Source organism: Megalobrama amblycephala, linkage group LG14 (assembly GCF_018812025.1).
Source record: "Megalobrama amblycephala isolate DHTTF-2021 linkage group LG14, ASM1881202v1, whole genome shotgun sequence".
Lineage (NCBI taxonomy): Eukaryota > Metazoa > Chordata > Actinopteri > Cypriniformes > Xenocyprididae > Megalobrama > Megalobrama amblycephala.
In genome coordinates, this window is record NC_063057.1 from 3,919,155 (window position 1) to 3,936,660 (window position 17,506).

Sequence of the window (17,506 nt, forward strand, 5' to 3'; positions counted from 1 at the left end):
AGTCTGTGTCTGTCTGAGACTATTTTCAACCTCCGTCTTTCCATTACTGACCCAGATGTTTTGGTTGCACAAACATTCTGTCTGCTGCCTCCTGGATGAATGTGCCGTCACTGGCAGTAACTGTGCCTTATGGCTGCCGGATTTATTATTAGTCCTTTGCTGTAGGCTGATCTTCTCTCTTTTCTTCAGAGCGCACGCGCGTGTGTGTGTGTGTGTGCATATTCCAGGTCATTCTCATTCACCAGTTCTGTTTCTGATCTTCCAGGAAACTGACTGTGAATTTTATATATCAGATTGTTGCCAAAGCAACTGTCTTATGGACATTAGTTGGCATGACTACTGGTTTGAAGTTGTGTCTTGAAATAGGACAACACGCACTTAATTGCATTAAACACACACACACAGGAACCCACACTTCCTCGGCTTGGTGGTTTAGGTGGCGGAAGTTCTTTGTCCCCTTTATTTGCAGACACTGCTATGCTTTAAAAATGTTTCCCACACTTCACGGTACATTTTAAAACCATGCTACCTGTGACAAATAATACATCTTTCTATGCATCTGCATTTTCTATAGGTGATATCCACAAAATAATCTTCAGAAAATGTACATGTTCTTGTTTCCTCTATATTGGGCGAATGAGAACTGGTAAATCATGAAATGTGGTTGCGACCCTACTGTTGGCCGTAACATTTGCATTTCTACAAATGTGAAAATGTGCATGCAAATGTGGTTTTCGAGGCACAGACAGTCGATGAAAAATGACAAGGTGCAAGTATGTAGTTGCACTTCCTGTGTGATAGAGAATGTGTGTGTGTTTTTGGTAATCATTTGTTTGCTGTCTTATTTACGAGTCGCACCTGCTGAGGACATTTGGGAGGGGTGAACTTCATATCTGTGCTCCTCTGTCATAGTAATGATAACACTTTTCATGTTTCATCATTAGTCTGTGGGGCTTTTCCACAAACACCTAAAGTATTATATTAAACCTGCACCAGTTGTGCTACGACATGAATGATACCTCAAATCATGCTGCTTGTTGAGGACAGATGTGCTTTTGCATTTCTATTCAATTGTTGTCAAAGAGCCTTTTTATTCCAGGATCAATTCAAGTTCCAGAAACTGAGGAAAAAGCTTACTGGTCTGTGGGTTTTTCTGCTGAGCAAACAACATAAAATCAATGTACATGGTAAAAAGTCATTCGATTTACACTATCTGTGTGAGGGCATCCATTGGGACACATTGTTTAATTTTAACATTGAAAATCCATGCTGAAAATGCACTCTTGGAGTAAATCTCAATGTGGGATCGATGTGGACTGCAAATAGTTGCAGGTTTGATCCCAGACAGTTAAAGGAAACCTGAAAGTCACTGATGCAAAGACTTTAACCCAAAGTTACTCTAGAAAAACAGTTTTTCATAAAATGTATATGTTGTCACTGAAACGGGCAGTAGAAACCTCGTATATCTAAAACTGCTACTTTTCAGGAGATGGAAAAAATGATGTATTTTTTTTAAATAAGTAAACACTTTGTTGTTGATACTGTGGCTTTATACGGTCAGACACTTGCATGTGTCATTATATTACTTTCATTTTACCTAAATCAAGCTCAAATGAAGTTAAAAGGTTTTTGACCGGCGAATTTCGGACATACGTGTTTTGTCCGTCGTTAGAACGGCCACATCTGAGGCAGTGCATTACGCTTTCATCAACTTACAGGTTATTAAGTTTACTGTAGCTATGTGAGTGCAGTTCTTACTGTCATTTGGCCAAAATATCATATTATAAAAGATGAAGTGCTACAGAGGCTATTTACAGATGGTCCAAAATGTGTTCAGCACATTATTCACAATAGGGGTGAGGTGGAGTTATGATGTTTTACTGACAGTTTGAGGATCCAATGGAGATATGAGGTTTAGTCACAAGTCTCTTTTGAATACTTTTCATTGGTTAAAACTGCAAATCCCAAGGATAGAGGTCAACAGTGACCAATAATGATTTATGGACAAAAAAAAAGATGCTGAAATATAGAAATATGAGTTTTCTGTCAGACAGTATTTTATTTATTTATATTATGGCCTTCAAGCGATTCAAATTTTTAATCTAATTAATAACACAATGGTGATTTAATCTAATCAATCGCACATCAAGTACGGCTCAGAAATTACCCCCAAATGATAGTCATTATTGTGTTAAATGAGAAAAGTAGCAAATGGACATTGCAAAAAGTATCTTTAGAAAATAACAATATATTATTTGATTCAATATAGAATTTATTACACATACTTTTATGCTGCGTTCACACCAGACGCGACTTGCGCGAATAAATCGCGCTATTCGTGCGTAGTTGGACGCTTGAACGTTTTGAGTTTACTCGCTTCATTCGCGCGTGAAAATCCCTTCACAACAGATGCGAATTCGCGTCATGAGAGTGACTCTCCCGCTCCTTTATGTGTCCCAGACTCTCCCACTGCTTTCTGCACACTTCCTCTGAATAAACACAATTTGTCAGTGGGGAAATAATTGTAAATTACAGCGAATAAGCTCAATTGGTCGTCTTTAGTTGGCTTGTAGTCTTATATATATATAAGAAAGTGAGATATATATATATATATATATATATATATATATATATATATATATATATATATATATATATATATATATATATATATATATATATATATATATATATATATATATATATATATATATATAGCTCAAATTGAGTAAAGACCGTTTTTTACAACTTATCAGATTGTCCGACCTCCTCACTCACTTTCTTTCAAACACGATCCTTTTTATTTCTGTTTCTATAAATGTATGAAGATGTATAGCGACGATGATTTTGTCCTCCATTGTTGTTTCAAATTTCTGCCTCAGCTCGCTACGTCACGTCACTACTAGAGCAAGCTCCTGATTGGTTAACGCGGTGCGGAAATTCGGCAAAGTTCAGATTTTTCAACTTGCGTGATTCACACGAATCGCGTCATTCGCGCGAATCGCTCAATTCGCGCGAATCGCTCAATTTGCGCCACGTCATTCGCGCCGCAGGATGTCAATTCGCGTCTTTGCATTGACTTAACATGTAAATCACTCGCGCTTACCGCTTCATTCGCGTCCGGTGTGAACGCACCATTAGGCTTCAACTGCCATTTTGGGTGAACTATACCTTTAATGGGTGCTTTATTAATATGGAAACATTATTTTTATTTACTTTTTTGTATTTTTAATGAAATGTTACTAAAACAAGTAAGTATTTATAAAATGAGTAAGTCATTGAGTCATTCATTCATATGATTCATTCAAATGGCTGATTCTTTCAGGAATTAAGTAAATGGCTCTCTCTATGAATGGTTCATTGAATCATTGGTTCACCTGATTGATTCACTCAAAGCGCAGATTCATTCAGAAAGGAAACACTGCTGTATGTTGCTCGGAGACAGACAACAGTTCTCCTCTGGCTTTATAGGTTATATTTGAGGAAAATTGAGCAAAAGCAGACAATATTGTGTCTAAAATGTTAGATTAACAATACACAATATTAACTTTTTATTTATTGAACTGTTTAAAATCAATATCACATTTGCACTCCTTCTATTCGGGACAAAAACATCACTTGTGTGATATTGCGCTTGTTACTCGTGTGATATTGCTGAACTATATCATAATATAAATATGAAACAAAAACATATACAGGGGCATTTTTGCCCTAATATCTTGAATTTCTACTTGAAGTAATTCTAACTGCATTCAATAAGCTACATCACATGTACATTATGTTCGTCATAAATCAACTGTATGAAATGTAAGATGACCTACGTAGGTCTGGGGCGAGGTGGGTGCGCTAATAATTTTATTTATTTATTTATTTTTATTAATTTAATTAATAAAATTAATATGATTAAATATTTGTGATTAGTTATAAATATTACTGATAAGCTCCTATTTTTTTTTTTTTTTTTTTTTTTTTTTTTTTGGTGAATTTCTGGTGCCCCACTTTTTTGCCTTTATGGCAACATAAAACAGTTTTTTTTTTTTTTTTAAGGTGAGATGCGAAATGATCTATACATCACACTGGAGAAGGGTGAATTCGAGAAGGGAGGGAAGAGCGTGGCGAGAAACGTGGAGGTCACAGTCTACGCGCTGGACACCGATGGACAGATTCTCAAGGTTTTGATGCTGATATATGTGTCTTGTTCTACTTGATTACATATAAATAGACATGATCTTGGATACCAGAACTGAAAAAACACATGGCTATGGTAATATAAAATGACATTAAAGATCACTTCTCTCGTGTCAAGCTGATCAGATTCTAGCATAGATTGTTTTTACACCTATGCCTGACAAACAGCCATCGAGGTGGAGCGGTGAGAGGATTGTGGTTTCCGTATCCTCTCACACTCCGTGTCTGTTGACTCTCGCTCTCTGCAGGGGTTTGTGGCCGTGGGCTCGGGCGAGCCGGGCGGAGACGAGTATCACACCTTCGTGCTTTACCACAACAACAGCCCGCGATGGTCAGAGCTAATAAAGCTGCCCATTCCTGTCGACATGTTCCGGGGCTCTCACGTCCGGTTCGAGTTCCGCCACTGTTCCAGTAAGTCCGACACTGCTGAGGAAAGACATTATTCTTTTTGTTCCTCAGTTTATGATGCTTTTAATATTCACATAATACATAAGAGTCAAGATAGTATTTCCCACACTGAGTAGATGCAGAGCTTGAGGGAGGAAGTTAAATTAGCTGAATTTCATATGAATAATGGAAGTGCAGGAGAAGTAACGGTGAACTGTATGAATCAGAGCATCACTAATGGGCACTTAAATTGGGCAAGTATAATCACCAAGGGGTATATTTGATAAATATGGGGCATTCTTTGATGCAAATGCTTTCGAGTTAAGCAAATGGAGAGATGTGCTTGAGTCAGTGCTGTATTTGTTACATGTATATAGACTTCCTGTACACCAATACACCTCAAATCAGAAACCAGAAACTGTTAAACCACATTTTATTGTTTTTTGAGTGGAGTTTTAAAGGATTAGTTCACTTTAAAATGAAAATGAAAATCAAGCTTTACTCACCCTCAAGCCATGCTAGGTGTATATGACTTTCTTCTTTCTGATGAACACATTTGGAGTTATATTTATAAATATCCAAGCTTTATAATGTCAGTGAACGGGACCAACAAGTATGAAGTTCAAGAAAGTGCATCCATCCATTATAAACAAAATCTTGCTTCATACTCGTTGGTCTCGTTCACTGCCATTATAAAGCCTGGATGTGTCAGGATATTTATTAATATAACTCAGATTGTGTTCATCAGAAAGAAGAAAGTCATATACACATAGGATACTTTTCATTTTTAAAGTGAACAAATTCTTTAAAAGAATATGTTGATATATATAATATACAGTGTTTGTGTTCTCCAGCGAAAGACAAGGGGGAGAAGAAGCTCTTCGGATTCTCATTCGTTCCTCTAATGCAGGAAGACGGGCGGACTCTGCCCGACGGCACCCACGAGCTCATCGTTCATAAGGTACTGCTGTCGAAATGTCTTGTTGACTTTTCTGCAACGAATGCAATTTGAGAGCCACAGTATGTCAAATGAAATTGTCCTGGCTGACATGCATTTCATTCTGCATGTTCCTTTGAGCCTTATAAAAAGCCCTGAATTTAAAAAGTGTTTCCTTATTAAAAAGTGTAAGAGTTAAATAACCGTGTCGGAGAACACATCCCTGAGGCACACCCAATTTAAGAGCATGCTTCGGGCACAGCTCTGGTAATTGCAGACTGTGGAAGTGTGTGTGGATTTAACAGGCTTAAAAGAGGTCACAAACATGCATGCACACACGAAGAGCAGCTGTTATTTGTGTCGTGTTGTACTGTCTCCCCTCACGCTCCATTAGTAGTTGTATAAACATTAAAGGGATAGTTCACCCCAAAATGAAAATTCTGTCATTAATTACTCATGTCGTTCAAAACCCGTAAGACTTTCATTCATCTTCAGCTTTCGGTCTCTCCATTGACAGAAAGAGATTGTAAAGCTAATCCTTATAAATTGAGCAGTTTGGTCCAAATTTTCTGAAGAGACTTGATCACTTTATCTGTTCGTCATATTTAATTTAGGCTTTTATTCACATATAAACATTGATCAGTGAACATAAACAGAAGCTCAACTGAGAACGAATCTCAATGGTTCTCGCACGTCAAGTGAACATGCTTGAGCTTCTGTTTACCTCAACTTATGTGTGCGTTAATGAATGTTTATGTGAATATAAGCCTAAATTCAATCTGTTCATCGTATGAAAAATTTGGACTAAACCGCTCAATTCATATGGATTAGTTTTACGATCTCTTGATGAACTTTTTGAAGCATCAAAGTGCAGTTGTGTAGCTGTCTATGGAGGGACAGAAAGCTCTCAGATTTCATCAAAAATATCATTGTTCCAAAGATGAACGAAAGTCTCATGGGTTTGGAACGACATGAAGGTGAGTAAATGAAGACACAATTTTCATTTTTGGGTAAACTAATCCTTTAATTAACTAAAGAAGCCTCTGAATAAATAAAAGACATTTTAGCATTTTGATTATAATGTTGTGACCATTTCCGAACAGCTTATTTTCTCAGCTTATAGTAATGTCTGTGTAGTCTTTTATTCCCATTTTCTAAATGCCCCCATTTAAATGAAACCATGTAGAACAAATGCAATAACTTTTATTACTACATATGAAAAAATATTTGTAGCAACAGAGAGGCTTAGTCCATATAAAGTATGCCACTAAGAGCTACTCATGGCCTATTTACACATACTAAAATAGGGCGGTTTGCTTCAGCGTTTACACAAAAGACTGTGCAGCACACTAGAGATCAATGTGGCGCAGCATCACTGGTCATGTACAGCATACATCCCTTGTGCATTTACAAACAGTTCTGCTGACCACTTACATGTAGCATTTTGTGCAAGATAAATGATTAAAAAAAAAATAAGTCAGCTGTTTGCATTTCTGCTGGAGGCAAAAGAACTGCTGACTGTATGTGGAGCAATTGCATGATACTAATTAAAGAAATAGTCCACCCAAAAATAAAACCGTCGTCATTTATTTACCTTTGTTACAATCTCACATGACTTCAGTGCCTTCTGTGGAACACAAAAGAAGATGGTTTGCAAAATGTTCAAGCTTGGGTGAACTATATGTATAAAAAGGTTGACAAATTGAACGAAAGTAGTATCTTTTTTCATGCTTGTTTTCCAGTGTGAGGAGAACGCTAACCTGCAAGACTGTGCTCGCTACCTCAAACTGCCCTTCTCAAAATCAAATCTGCCCGGCAACAACCAAACTGTGAAAGGCACTAAGGAATCCCTGTGGATCACTTCATTCCTTTGTTCTACCAAACTCACTCAGAACGGTAATGTGCTTGTGTGTGTGTGTCTCTTCATATTCGTTACTTTATTATTCCCTATTTGGAAGTGTTCTTGGCATAATACAAAAACAGCTACAGCTGATATGTAGCCTGATTCATCACCGACCATGAGAATATTTGGGTTGTTGGCATGAAGTTGCAAGCAGGGTTTTGCAAAGTGACCACAGACCGATTGCTTGACAAAAGAAAAAAGAAAAAGGAAAAAAGACATGTCATAACAATATTGTTTCCTGCAGGTGACATGCTGGACTTACTGAAGTGGAGAGCCCATCCGGAGAGAATCAGTGACAGCCTGTCTAAACTCAAAGAGATCGATGGCTCAGAAATAGTTAAGGTCAGCTGCACTGCTGTTGGTTAATGAACATGTCAATAATAGTAACCTTTGCCCTAATTGGTGCGCTTTACTAATACAGTCAAATATCTTTTATCAGTTTTTACAGGATACACTGGACACACTTTTCGGCATTTTGGACGAGAGCTCACAGAGATATGCACTGAAGGTGTTTGATTGTCTGGTAGGTAAAGACCCTCATTTTTTGGCACAATACCGGACAATGAAATTACACTTTGCTTATTGTATGTGCATTTTTTGTCATTTAGGTCCACATTATAAACTTGCTCCAGGATAGCAAGTTTGAGCATTTTAAACCAGTCATGGACACCTACATTGAAAGCCACTTTGCAGGAGCCCTGTCATACAGGTACGTGAAAACTCACTGATTGAAACATAGGAAATACTTAAAATATGAACATTTCACAGATCTTTTTGTGAAATGCTTGTGAAGTGTGCTTGTGCTGTTTTTCATTTAAATAAATGCCACTTGTTTTTGTATTTTGTTATGTAATGCAAGGTATTTGATGGATTAAATGTGGCTTAAGTGCCCAAATACTTTTGAGGGTCACTATAGTTTGTTTTTGTCCACACATAGAAAACAGGACTTTTGTTCACAGCTCTCTTGAAGCCTGACTCTCAGCCAGTACAGCGCTGATTCTTCACTTGAAAAACACTTAATTTTACTGCATGTTCATTCATCTGGGTTAGAGATCAGCCCACATTACAGCCTACACAGTTGTCCTATGTGCATATTACGCAACCAATTAAACTGGACAGGATAGAACACAGCCATAAGACCACAAAATAAAATGAGACTGTGCATTTTAAAAATGTTTATGTGCAAAAAGTTAGAATCCAATTAGAATCCAAACAATCTAATAGACGTGGATCTCCAGTTTCATGGGCTCTTTAGACGCATCTTTTTATTTTTAGTTATTCTTGCTCACTGGTGAAAATGTTGCGTCATGCCTTTTCATTTAAAGTCTCATTCGTTCTAACTTTCAGTTCTCCTTTTGTTGTGATTTTTAGTCTCTGAAAAAGCATGTAACCACATGAACATTAGAAGATCAGCACAAGAACTTTCCTCTTGTACTTCATTTGCTCCACTGCAGCGGACGTCACTTTCTTTTTACTTCTCACTGCAATGCTAGGAAATCACAGTGGAAATCGCCAGGGATCCCACCGTATGATGCTATTGCAGTACTTCTTTTTATGTGTTGCAATACAAGAGCTATTGCGATACGCTGTGATTTAAAGTTTTCTTTTTTTCCTGCACTATCATGGCATAAAATAACATTTTGTGTGTACCCATACTTCCTACTGCTTATTTGAAATCCAAAATGAAGCCATGTTCTTGTCTAGAATGCTAATGCTTTGGAAAAAAGACACAAAATACTTGGTTGATGCTTTGCTTAGTGGTTGTACTAAGCTGCGGTTTGAATTTGAATGCGGTTCAAGTTTGAATCCTGATTGCAACATTTGCTCATTGCACTGTATTTCTGCCACCACTATTTATATATATAATATATAATATATAATATATAAAAATGAACCCTGGCTAAGTGCCAAAAACGGTGTTACTCGCCAGTTTGTTTGTAACATTTTTATGAATTCTAACAATACACGAACGTGAACAATGCTCGGGACAGTTGACAGGCCAGCGCTGCATCGTTATGAACGTTTAAGCCTTAACAATTTAAATATTCAAGCGCAAGAAGATGTGAAAGGGAGCTCATTTAATTAATCACCCAGAAAGCCATCGTCAGACATCATGCAAATACTTAGCTGAGCTATCCTTCATGTCTTCTTGCGCTTAAGCGGACAAATTCACACAAAATGATGTCTCAAAATAGCAAGTATCTTAGTAAACATAGTCGGTTATGTCTTAAGTGAACATAAACAGTTGAGAAAGTAAATGTGTACAGTATCAGTAGGTTGAATCTGTGCATTTCTCTCTTTAAGTGACAGCAGCCTAACATTCCTGTTTTTAATGTTAAACAGCAAATGACAAAGAAAAAAATCACTCGCTGCTCTTGACTGAATAACTTTTGTAACTTTAATAAGGATTAATTAATAAGGATGTTTAATTTATACAGTGACTATGCAGTGTTATTTTACATTTGCTTTATTAAATGTCTGTACCTGAAAACTACTTTCAGACCTACCTGAAAAGCACTGTTAATTTCATTTTTATCTTTGTTATTTTGTATTTATTTGTGCTTTTGCTTGTAATTTTATTATTCTTATTTTATCACTGACTATTTACTTGTCTTTAATAATGTTTTAAATTTATAGAAGTTAGGCTAGTAGTTTTAGCTGTGGTATCAATATTGGAATAGATAATTGTGAAATAAAAAAATATTCATGGCTGCTACATTTTCTTAGGTCCCCAGCCATTGGCAGGTGTGACAAAATGTTCTGTAGATGGTTAGTTTTACACAATGTTGTGTTTTTGTGTCTCTGGCAGGGATCTGATCAAGGTGTTGAAGTGGTACGTGGACCGCATTATTGAAGCGGACCGTCAGGAACACATCCAACAGGTGCTAAAGGTCAGAGCCCTTGCAAAATCACACTCCACTTCACACTCCACGTCTTTTCTCGCTCTCTCACATCAGTTTACTTGTTCTGCTTTTCATAATTATATTTAGTGACTGTCATTACTGTCCTCCATCTCCTGATTTTTTGCAACCACAAATATAATTTATATTCGTAATACACTGAATATTCAGTTCCTCAGAAATGGTTAGCTCCAGGCCGTTATGACTTCCACATCGCATTGTTTCAAACAGCCCATGCATTCTTTAATTAAACTGCTTTTATGTTGCTTTCTGTGCTCAGACCTGCTGTGCTCTTGGTTTCCTAGGCGACAGAGTATATTTTTAAGTATATTATCCAGTCGCGACGGCTGTTTGCCCTAGCCACAGGCGGACAGAGTGAGGAGGAGTTCCGCTGCTGTATGCATGAGCTTTTCATGTCCATCCGCTTCTTCCTCTCGCAGGAGAACAAGGGCTCACGGCCCATCACGCAGACACAGGTGAGAGAGAATGTGATCTGTTTATATTTATATTGTATTGTTGAGCCATGGTTTGTAATGCATGCTTTGGTGCTCATGTGGGTGAAACAGGTTTGAGTCTAGCATGCAACATTCTTCATTCTTTTCTTCCAGCAATAAAAAAAAAAAATACAATTTTAATTTAAAAAATAAAATAATTTTAATTATCTATATATATGTATATATTTTTTTTTTACTATGTTTACTATTTTTTTTTTTATTATTTATTAATTTTATTAAAAAAATAAAAGTAATTAAAGCTGCAAGTAGCATTTACCGGGGTTCAAGCATTTAATGCATTTAAGAACATATGCATAAAAAGATATATTAAAGTTTAAAAGATATTTAAGTTTTATTTAGCAAGCATGTAACCGCCTAAATCATAGAAGGAATTGACCATTTTCAGCCAAAACAGGCAATTTACCATTGAAAATATATGGATTTTAAAGTTTTAACAGTTATAGCACCACCTATGGTCCGATCTCCAAAAAAATTGGCATGCTTCTTTAGAGTCATATGCTGCATGTGCTCACTTAATTTCATGAAGTTGAGTTTTCGTTTAGGAATTATAGGCTATTGAGTACATTTTGCTACGCCCATTTTTTAAATGACCCTGTTATAGCAACCGAAATGGTAAAGTTCAACTTTTTTTTTGATAATTTTTAATCTAGAGAGTCCAAAGAATTGTCCTACACTGCTTTTCATTCCAATTGGGCGAAAAACCTAGGACTAGTTCGCAAAAGTACGTTTTTCACATATTTGCGAATAATTAATGAACGATTTGATTGACAGCATTGATTCTTAAGGCAAAGTTGTTCAGCATGAGGAGATCTATCAAATGATATGCATATTATGTGGTTTTATGAAACACCACATGATTACCGAGGCGTAAAACTCGTTAGCGCCAACTTGTGGCCGATTTCTTTCAAAATTCTTACAGACCTCTAGGACCATGAGTCGAACATGCTCATCGAGTTTCGTTCCGATCGGCCTCCGTTAACCTTGTCTAATAGGTGCTCAAACTTCATTGGCCAATGGCGGCCATGTTTTTTGAGATACGCCAATGTCCTCATAGACTATCATGCCCTCTTGGACCAAGATACTTCATGCCAAATTTCAAGTCAATCGGACCAATGGTTGCTTAGTTACAGCTGTTTTTATTTTATTTTTTCAAGTTATTGCGCCACCTAGTGTTCAATCGACGTGATTTTTTTATCTTGACCAAAGACTGAGCCCCTACACATGTGTACCAAGTTTGGTGCAAATGTCTCATTTCCTTCTCGAGTTATAGCCATTTTAGTAAAAGTGGCTCTGCCCTTAACGAACGTTTTGGCGCCCTTTAGCGACCGTGAATCAAAATTTCAACGTTTTTGATAACTTTTGATATTCAGATTCCAAAGAACATTTCTGCACTGGTTTGGTTCCGATCGGGCGAAAAACCAAGGACTAGTTCGCAAAAGTAGGTTTTTGACAAAATTCAAAATGGCGGAAAAATTTGCATACCGGAAATGAAATCGGAGATATACGTTTTGTTCGTTAAGGTCTCATTTTGCACATTTGATCGCTGTAGCGCCACCTATTGGCCGATTTTGGTCATACTTTGTCAACCTCTTCTCGATTTTTGTACTATCATCTGACAAAGTTTCAAGTCTCTAGGCCTTATGGTTTGGGCTGCACGATGCGTTTAACGGCAGAAGAAAAAGAATAATAAAAATCCTTACAATTACAATAGGGTTTCAGCACTACGTGCTTGAACCCCTAAAAAATACTTCCACCCCATACTTCATTAAAAAATATTTTTTTAATATGGGTCCTGGAATGGGAAATATTGGGAAACCCTGGTTTAGCATAACAAACTGAGATCATTCTTTTAGAAAAACATTTAATCTTTGGGCCATTATTCTGATCTCTAGAGCCAGTAATTTTAGTTTCAAGCCTGAAGCATCTTGGGATGTTTAGAAGGCATATTTGCTGTATCAAGCGTTTATTTACCCTTAATTTAATTTCGACAAACATTTCACCCTTGAAAGAAGGGATCATTCATATTTCATTGAGAATGTCGTACAAATGTGGTTTTGAATGCTGTCCCTTAAATTCAGGCAAAGCATTTGAAGTCTCTCGCAAATATTTCCGACTTCCCTGAGCTGAATGCGAGAGCGTCTTCTGTTCTCCATCGTTTGGGTGCCCGTCACACTGGCTTTTGTTCGAGCCTCGGTGTGAGTTTGTTTTGATGTTCTGCCGTGTTCTACAAAGAGCCTCAGAGGGTGGACGGCAGCCCGGGTGCCCATGCACACCCTTTGAAAGAGAGAGATTAATATGTCCAAAGAATGAACTGCTTTGGGTTTTAATGAGAGAAAGAAACATCGTAAATGAATACGGAGAATAAGGATGAAAAGAATGAAGTAAGATGGAAAGTGAGATAACGAAGGTGCAACAAGATTATACGAAACTCTAGGGAAGACTCTAGATAATGGGGAAGTGGGAAAAACAGATATAACCAGTCTTTTTTCACAACATCAGTGATGGAACATGTATTGCATGTTTTGGTTGCAAATCGAGCCTTCAAAATGTCTGCTTTTTTAGGTAATTTCACTTTTGACTAGTGGCTTTTCCTAACCAAGAACAGCGCACTTACACAGGAAGTGATTATTTCACAGAATGTGTAAAGCAACCAATTAAAGTTTGTTTTGTTTGATGATATATCAGTAATAGGCTTATACTGCAGTGTCAGTTGCAACCGAAGAGAGACCCAACCCTTGTGAGAAAAGATGTGATTCTTTAATGTATATTATTAGAAAATTAAAGGTTTTTATGACCTTAGTAAGCCTATTAAAGGTGAACACCAAAACTTTAACAAATTCTAGTCATTAGTGTGCAGTATGCATTAGGTGGTCAGTGGAGAGGCGGAGAGGCTAAATCCGAGACTAGTTTCGTTTTACACTTTGAATTGTCTCAAGCATGAATAGTTAATGCAGCCCAATAGGGTATTATACCACAGAATATGTCTACAGATATATATTCATCTCACATGATTCATTACCCCTGTGTTGGACTGACTGCCATTTAGATGTTTTAATCTTTATAGAGAGCAGAACAAAGGCAGTGATAGAATGCAGGCCAGAGCCGTTCTAATCCCCCATAATCCTCCGCCTTCCCTCCCGTCCCTCTATAAAACTCCACACTGGCCCCTCACAGCAGGATTATGTGTTGAGGTTTGGCCCTGTTTTCTCTTCAGGCCATGATCTTCTTGTTTTTGAGATTCCTTCATAGTCAGTGGGTATAGACCGTGGGTTAGTGGTAAAAACGATTACTGGCTGAGAAGATAGACATGTCACAGTCAATGTATGCAAGGCAGATGAAACAGAGGCCAATATTAATTTTTACAGTTTAAGTAGACATTGTAGTATAATTTTGTTTTTACATACTTGCCTTTTTTTAAAATTTTTATTATAGTTAAACATTTGTGTTGTAGTCGCATTAGAATTTTTATGATTTTCTAAATATTTTAAATAAAATATAAAAATTATTTAAATATTTAAATATTTAAATAAATATTTTCAGTATTTTTCCGTAATTAATTGTATTGCACATTTATATATATATATATATATATATATATATATATATATATATATATATATATATAAAATATAACATTTTTTTTTTTTTTTTTTTTTTTACATTTTTTACTGGTAGGTGTTTAGTTGTTGCTTTTAGTTTGTATTATAGTGGCAGTTTAGTTCTGTTTATTTGCACACTTTTATTTATATTTATTTTTGTTCACTGATAGTTTGTTGTTTGTATTGTTTTTGCATATTAATATTGCTGTTTAGTTTTTATTCACAAACGATTCTTTTTATTTTAGTTTACTTTTTTCTCACGGGTAGTTTTAGTGTAGCGTGCATTTAAAGTTGCAGTTTTGTTTTCGCATATTCCGTTTATTTTTCCATGTGATCAATAGGTAATTGTTTGTGCACTTCCCTTCACAGGCAGTGTTTCTGCAGCAATTCCCGGCAGTGTACGGGGAGTTGTTGAAGCTCTTTACTGTCAGGGAAGTGGCCACGTTTGTACGGGAGACATTGGGAAGCCTCCCCACCGCCTCCCAGGCAGACTGCCCCCTAGAGGCCGTCAAACTGCACTGCATCACTAAAACCGTAGAGAGCCAACTCTACACCAACCCTGGTAAACACACGCTCATTTGAGGATGATGATGAAGACGTTTATACCGTTTAGAGGCTGTTTGTTAAATTTTTGTGTGTTTTTATCAGAGTCTAGATGTATTCTGCTCCCGGTGGTATTGCGTTTGCTCCAGGCCCACATGCAGGAGCAGCGAGATCTTGTCATGTGTGCTCACATACTCACCTGCATGCTGTCCCTCCTCAAGAAGGACGATGCGGTAAGATAACATTCACACAACTGTCAGACAGTGGTCATAAAATGTGCCACCAACTGTGCCACCAAAAAAAACAATATATGTATTCACTAATTCATTAATCATTTAATCATATAAGTACTAATAAATAGCATATATCCTAGTAATATGCATGCTAATAAGCAACTAGTTAATAGTGAGAATTGGATCAAGTGGTAAAGAAGTCTTACTAAGATTATTTAGCTTATTTATTTGTTGAATATCTGACGATTCTTCATAACGTGACCCTAAATGTGTGTAATTATTTAAGGCTTCCTGAAAACTACATGTCATTCAGGCAAACCAGAAGCTTTGCACATCCCCAATTTGTGTTGACTTCTGCTTTGAAGAAGGCCATTGGGAACTTGTCTTGTGAAAATGCTGATGCTGATCTAAATGTAGACATCCTGTCTGACCTTAAAGAAGTCAAATGGCGGGTCTCGCATGCAGAGAAAATATGAATCAGCCACACTGGTTTCTTCCTGCATTTGTGTAAACTGAAATGACAGCTGAACCTTTCATGGCTGTCTCACCCTGTCTGCCATTAGCACCCTGTCAGATTTTGTGCATAAAATCACCGTTGACCTCTTGCAAGGGCATACCCTTACAGATGTGCGTGTGTGTGCAGGAGCAGACCGCATCCGAGGAGGTCGATCTGATTGTGGAGAGTGTTTTGGGTGTGTTACTGCGGACCATACTGGAAGTTTCTAACAGGCCCCAACCAGCAGGACCTACACTACGACCCCAAGTTCAAGACGTTACGGTAGGCGAAAACAAATAAAAATGAACTAAGAATAGAAACGAGAGTTAATTTTAAAAAGTGAAAAAAGCATCAGAAACAGGCCCTGAGGGTGAGGTAATTACAGCCCAGCAGTCAAAGCGTTTTACACATCAAAGTCTCTCCACAGAGGAAAGAAAAGAGGTGAATTCTGGCAGCATTCCTGCTAGATGTGACGTATTCCCCAGTGCCCGAAGGTTTTTGTAAATGCAAACCTTGTCGTACCTCATTTCAACTCCATTTTATTCATCCATTTTCTCACTGACTGAGATTAAGGGTTTCATGATGCGGATCAGTATGGGAATTAAATATTCTGTGATGATTTTTTTTTTTTTTTTTTTTGGTAGAGACAGGTGTTATGCAAATTAATTTATATGAGCGATGTACAGCTAGACCCACATTTTTTATATATATATAAAATATATATAAAAATAGCTGCTATTATGCTATTTCAAAGGTTTCTAATTTGTTTTGGAGGTCTCCCGCAAAACGCTTGCATGCATCCAAGGTCATAAAACACTTATACTTTGTAGCATCACCTCTTTTCTCACATTGTCTGAAACGTTTTGATAAAGGATTCAGTCTCTCTAAACCAGTGGTCCTCCACTTTTTGACTCCAATGCCCCACATTATCAAAGACAATATTCGAAGGGACCCCAAGATCTGGTAAATAATGGAGGGTTTTACACAAATAATAATAATTTCTACCCCCAAAAATATTTTAATTTAACATAACTAGAACAATACATATTCATAATAGAAATTTAAATTTTAAATTCAGTCATATATCCAGGTTTTCCAAGAGCATGACATCTTTCTTAAATAAAAATAACAGTTGTTGAGGGAATTAATTAAAATATGATTTATTTTATTTTAGTAGTCAATAATTTCAATAATTTTATAATTTTCAAAAATAATAGTAAATAATTTTATTCCTTAAAACTCATCTTTGATCACCAAAATGACATTTAATTTTTTTTTTCCTGTGAAAAAAAATTTCTTCATATCTTAAAATAGCTTGAATGTAACTCTATACACGGATAAATGAATATACAAATAAGCCCCGCCTCCGTTCGTTCATGCCAGCTCAGACATTATCTCATTCAAATTACGGAGGTAAACGCTGCACAATGGTGTTGCTCTTTACAACATCGCACACATAATGGTAATTAATATGATTAGCCTTTTGCTTGACTGTTATCAAACTGTTATCAAACTATGTTATATATAATATGTTATCAAACTATGTTATCAAGCTAATAATGTGTTGCTAATGTTACACAATCCATGTTCCCGTTCGCCATCTCAGAGTCAGACAACGGCCTTCTAACAATCAGTGTCCTTAGAAACTCTTTGAACAACTCAGAACGTCAGTGGAGAAAGGCATATAGTGCATCATAACATCGTAATATACATCATACAAATGCCATATTGCTAAATCATCATGATTTTTCATATCAGCAGAAAGATATACCAGGATATCCTGGCTTCTCTCGAGACTCCCCTGC

At 36.8% G+C, this 17,506-nt stretch overlaps 1 protein-coding gene across 5 annotated transcripts in view; it reads left to right on the top strand.

Moving 5' to 3' along the window:
• The window catches only part of dock4b (dedicator of cytokinesis 4b), a 113,596-nt gene that overhangs the window by 60,033 nt on the left and 36,057 nt on the right, over positions 1-17,506 (top strand). For 3 of the 5 annotated variants that reach the window (XM_048156240.1, XM_048156242.1, XM_048156243.1), the window contains exons 14-25: positions 4,048-4,172; positions 4,437-4,599; positions 5,430-5,536; positions 7,255-7,408; positions 7,660-7,757; positions 7,855-7,938; positions 8,024-8,124; positions 10,225-10,306; positions 10,621-10,791; positions 14,799-14,991; positions 15,078-15,205; positions 15,849-15,983. In XM_048156240.1, the coding sequence (XP_048012197.1) occupies positions 4,048-4,172; positions 4,437-4,599; positions 5,430-5,536; positions 7,255-7,408; positions 7,660-7,757; positions 7,855-7,938; positions 8,024-8,124; positions 10,225-10,306; positions 10,621-10,791; positions 14,799-14,991; positions 15,078-15,205; positions 15,849-15,983 (1,541 nt within the window). The remainder of the gene's footprint in view (positions 1-4,047; positions 4,173-4,436; positions 4,600-5,429; positions 5,537-7,254; positions 7,409-7,659; positions 7,758-7,854; positions 7,939-8,023; positions 8,125-10,224; positions 10,307-10,620; positions 10,792-14,798; positions 14,992-15,077; positions 15,206-15,848; positions 15,984-17,506) is intronic. The other 2 variants (XM_048156241.1, XM_048156244.1) reach the window with 1 other exon arrangement.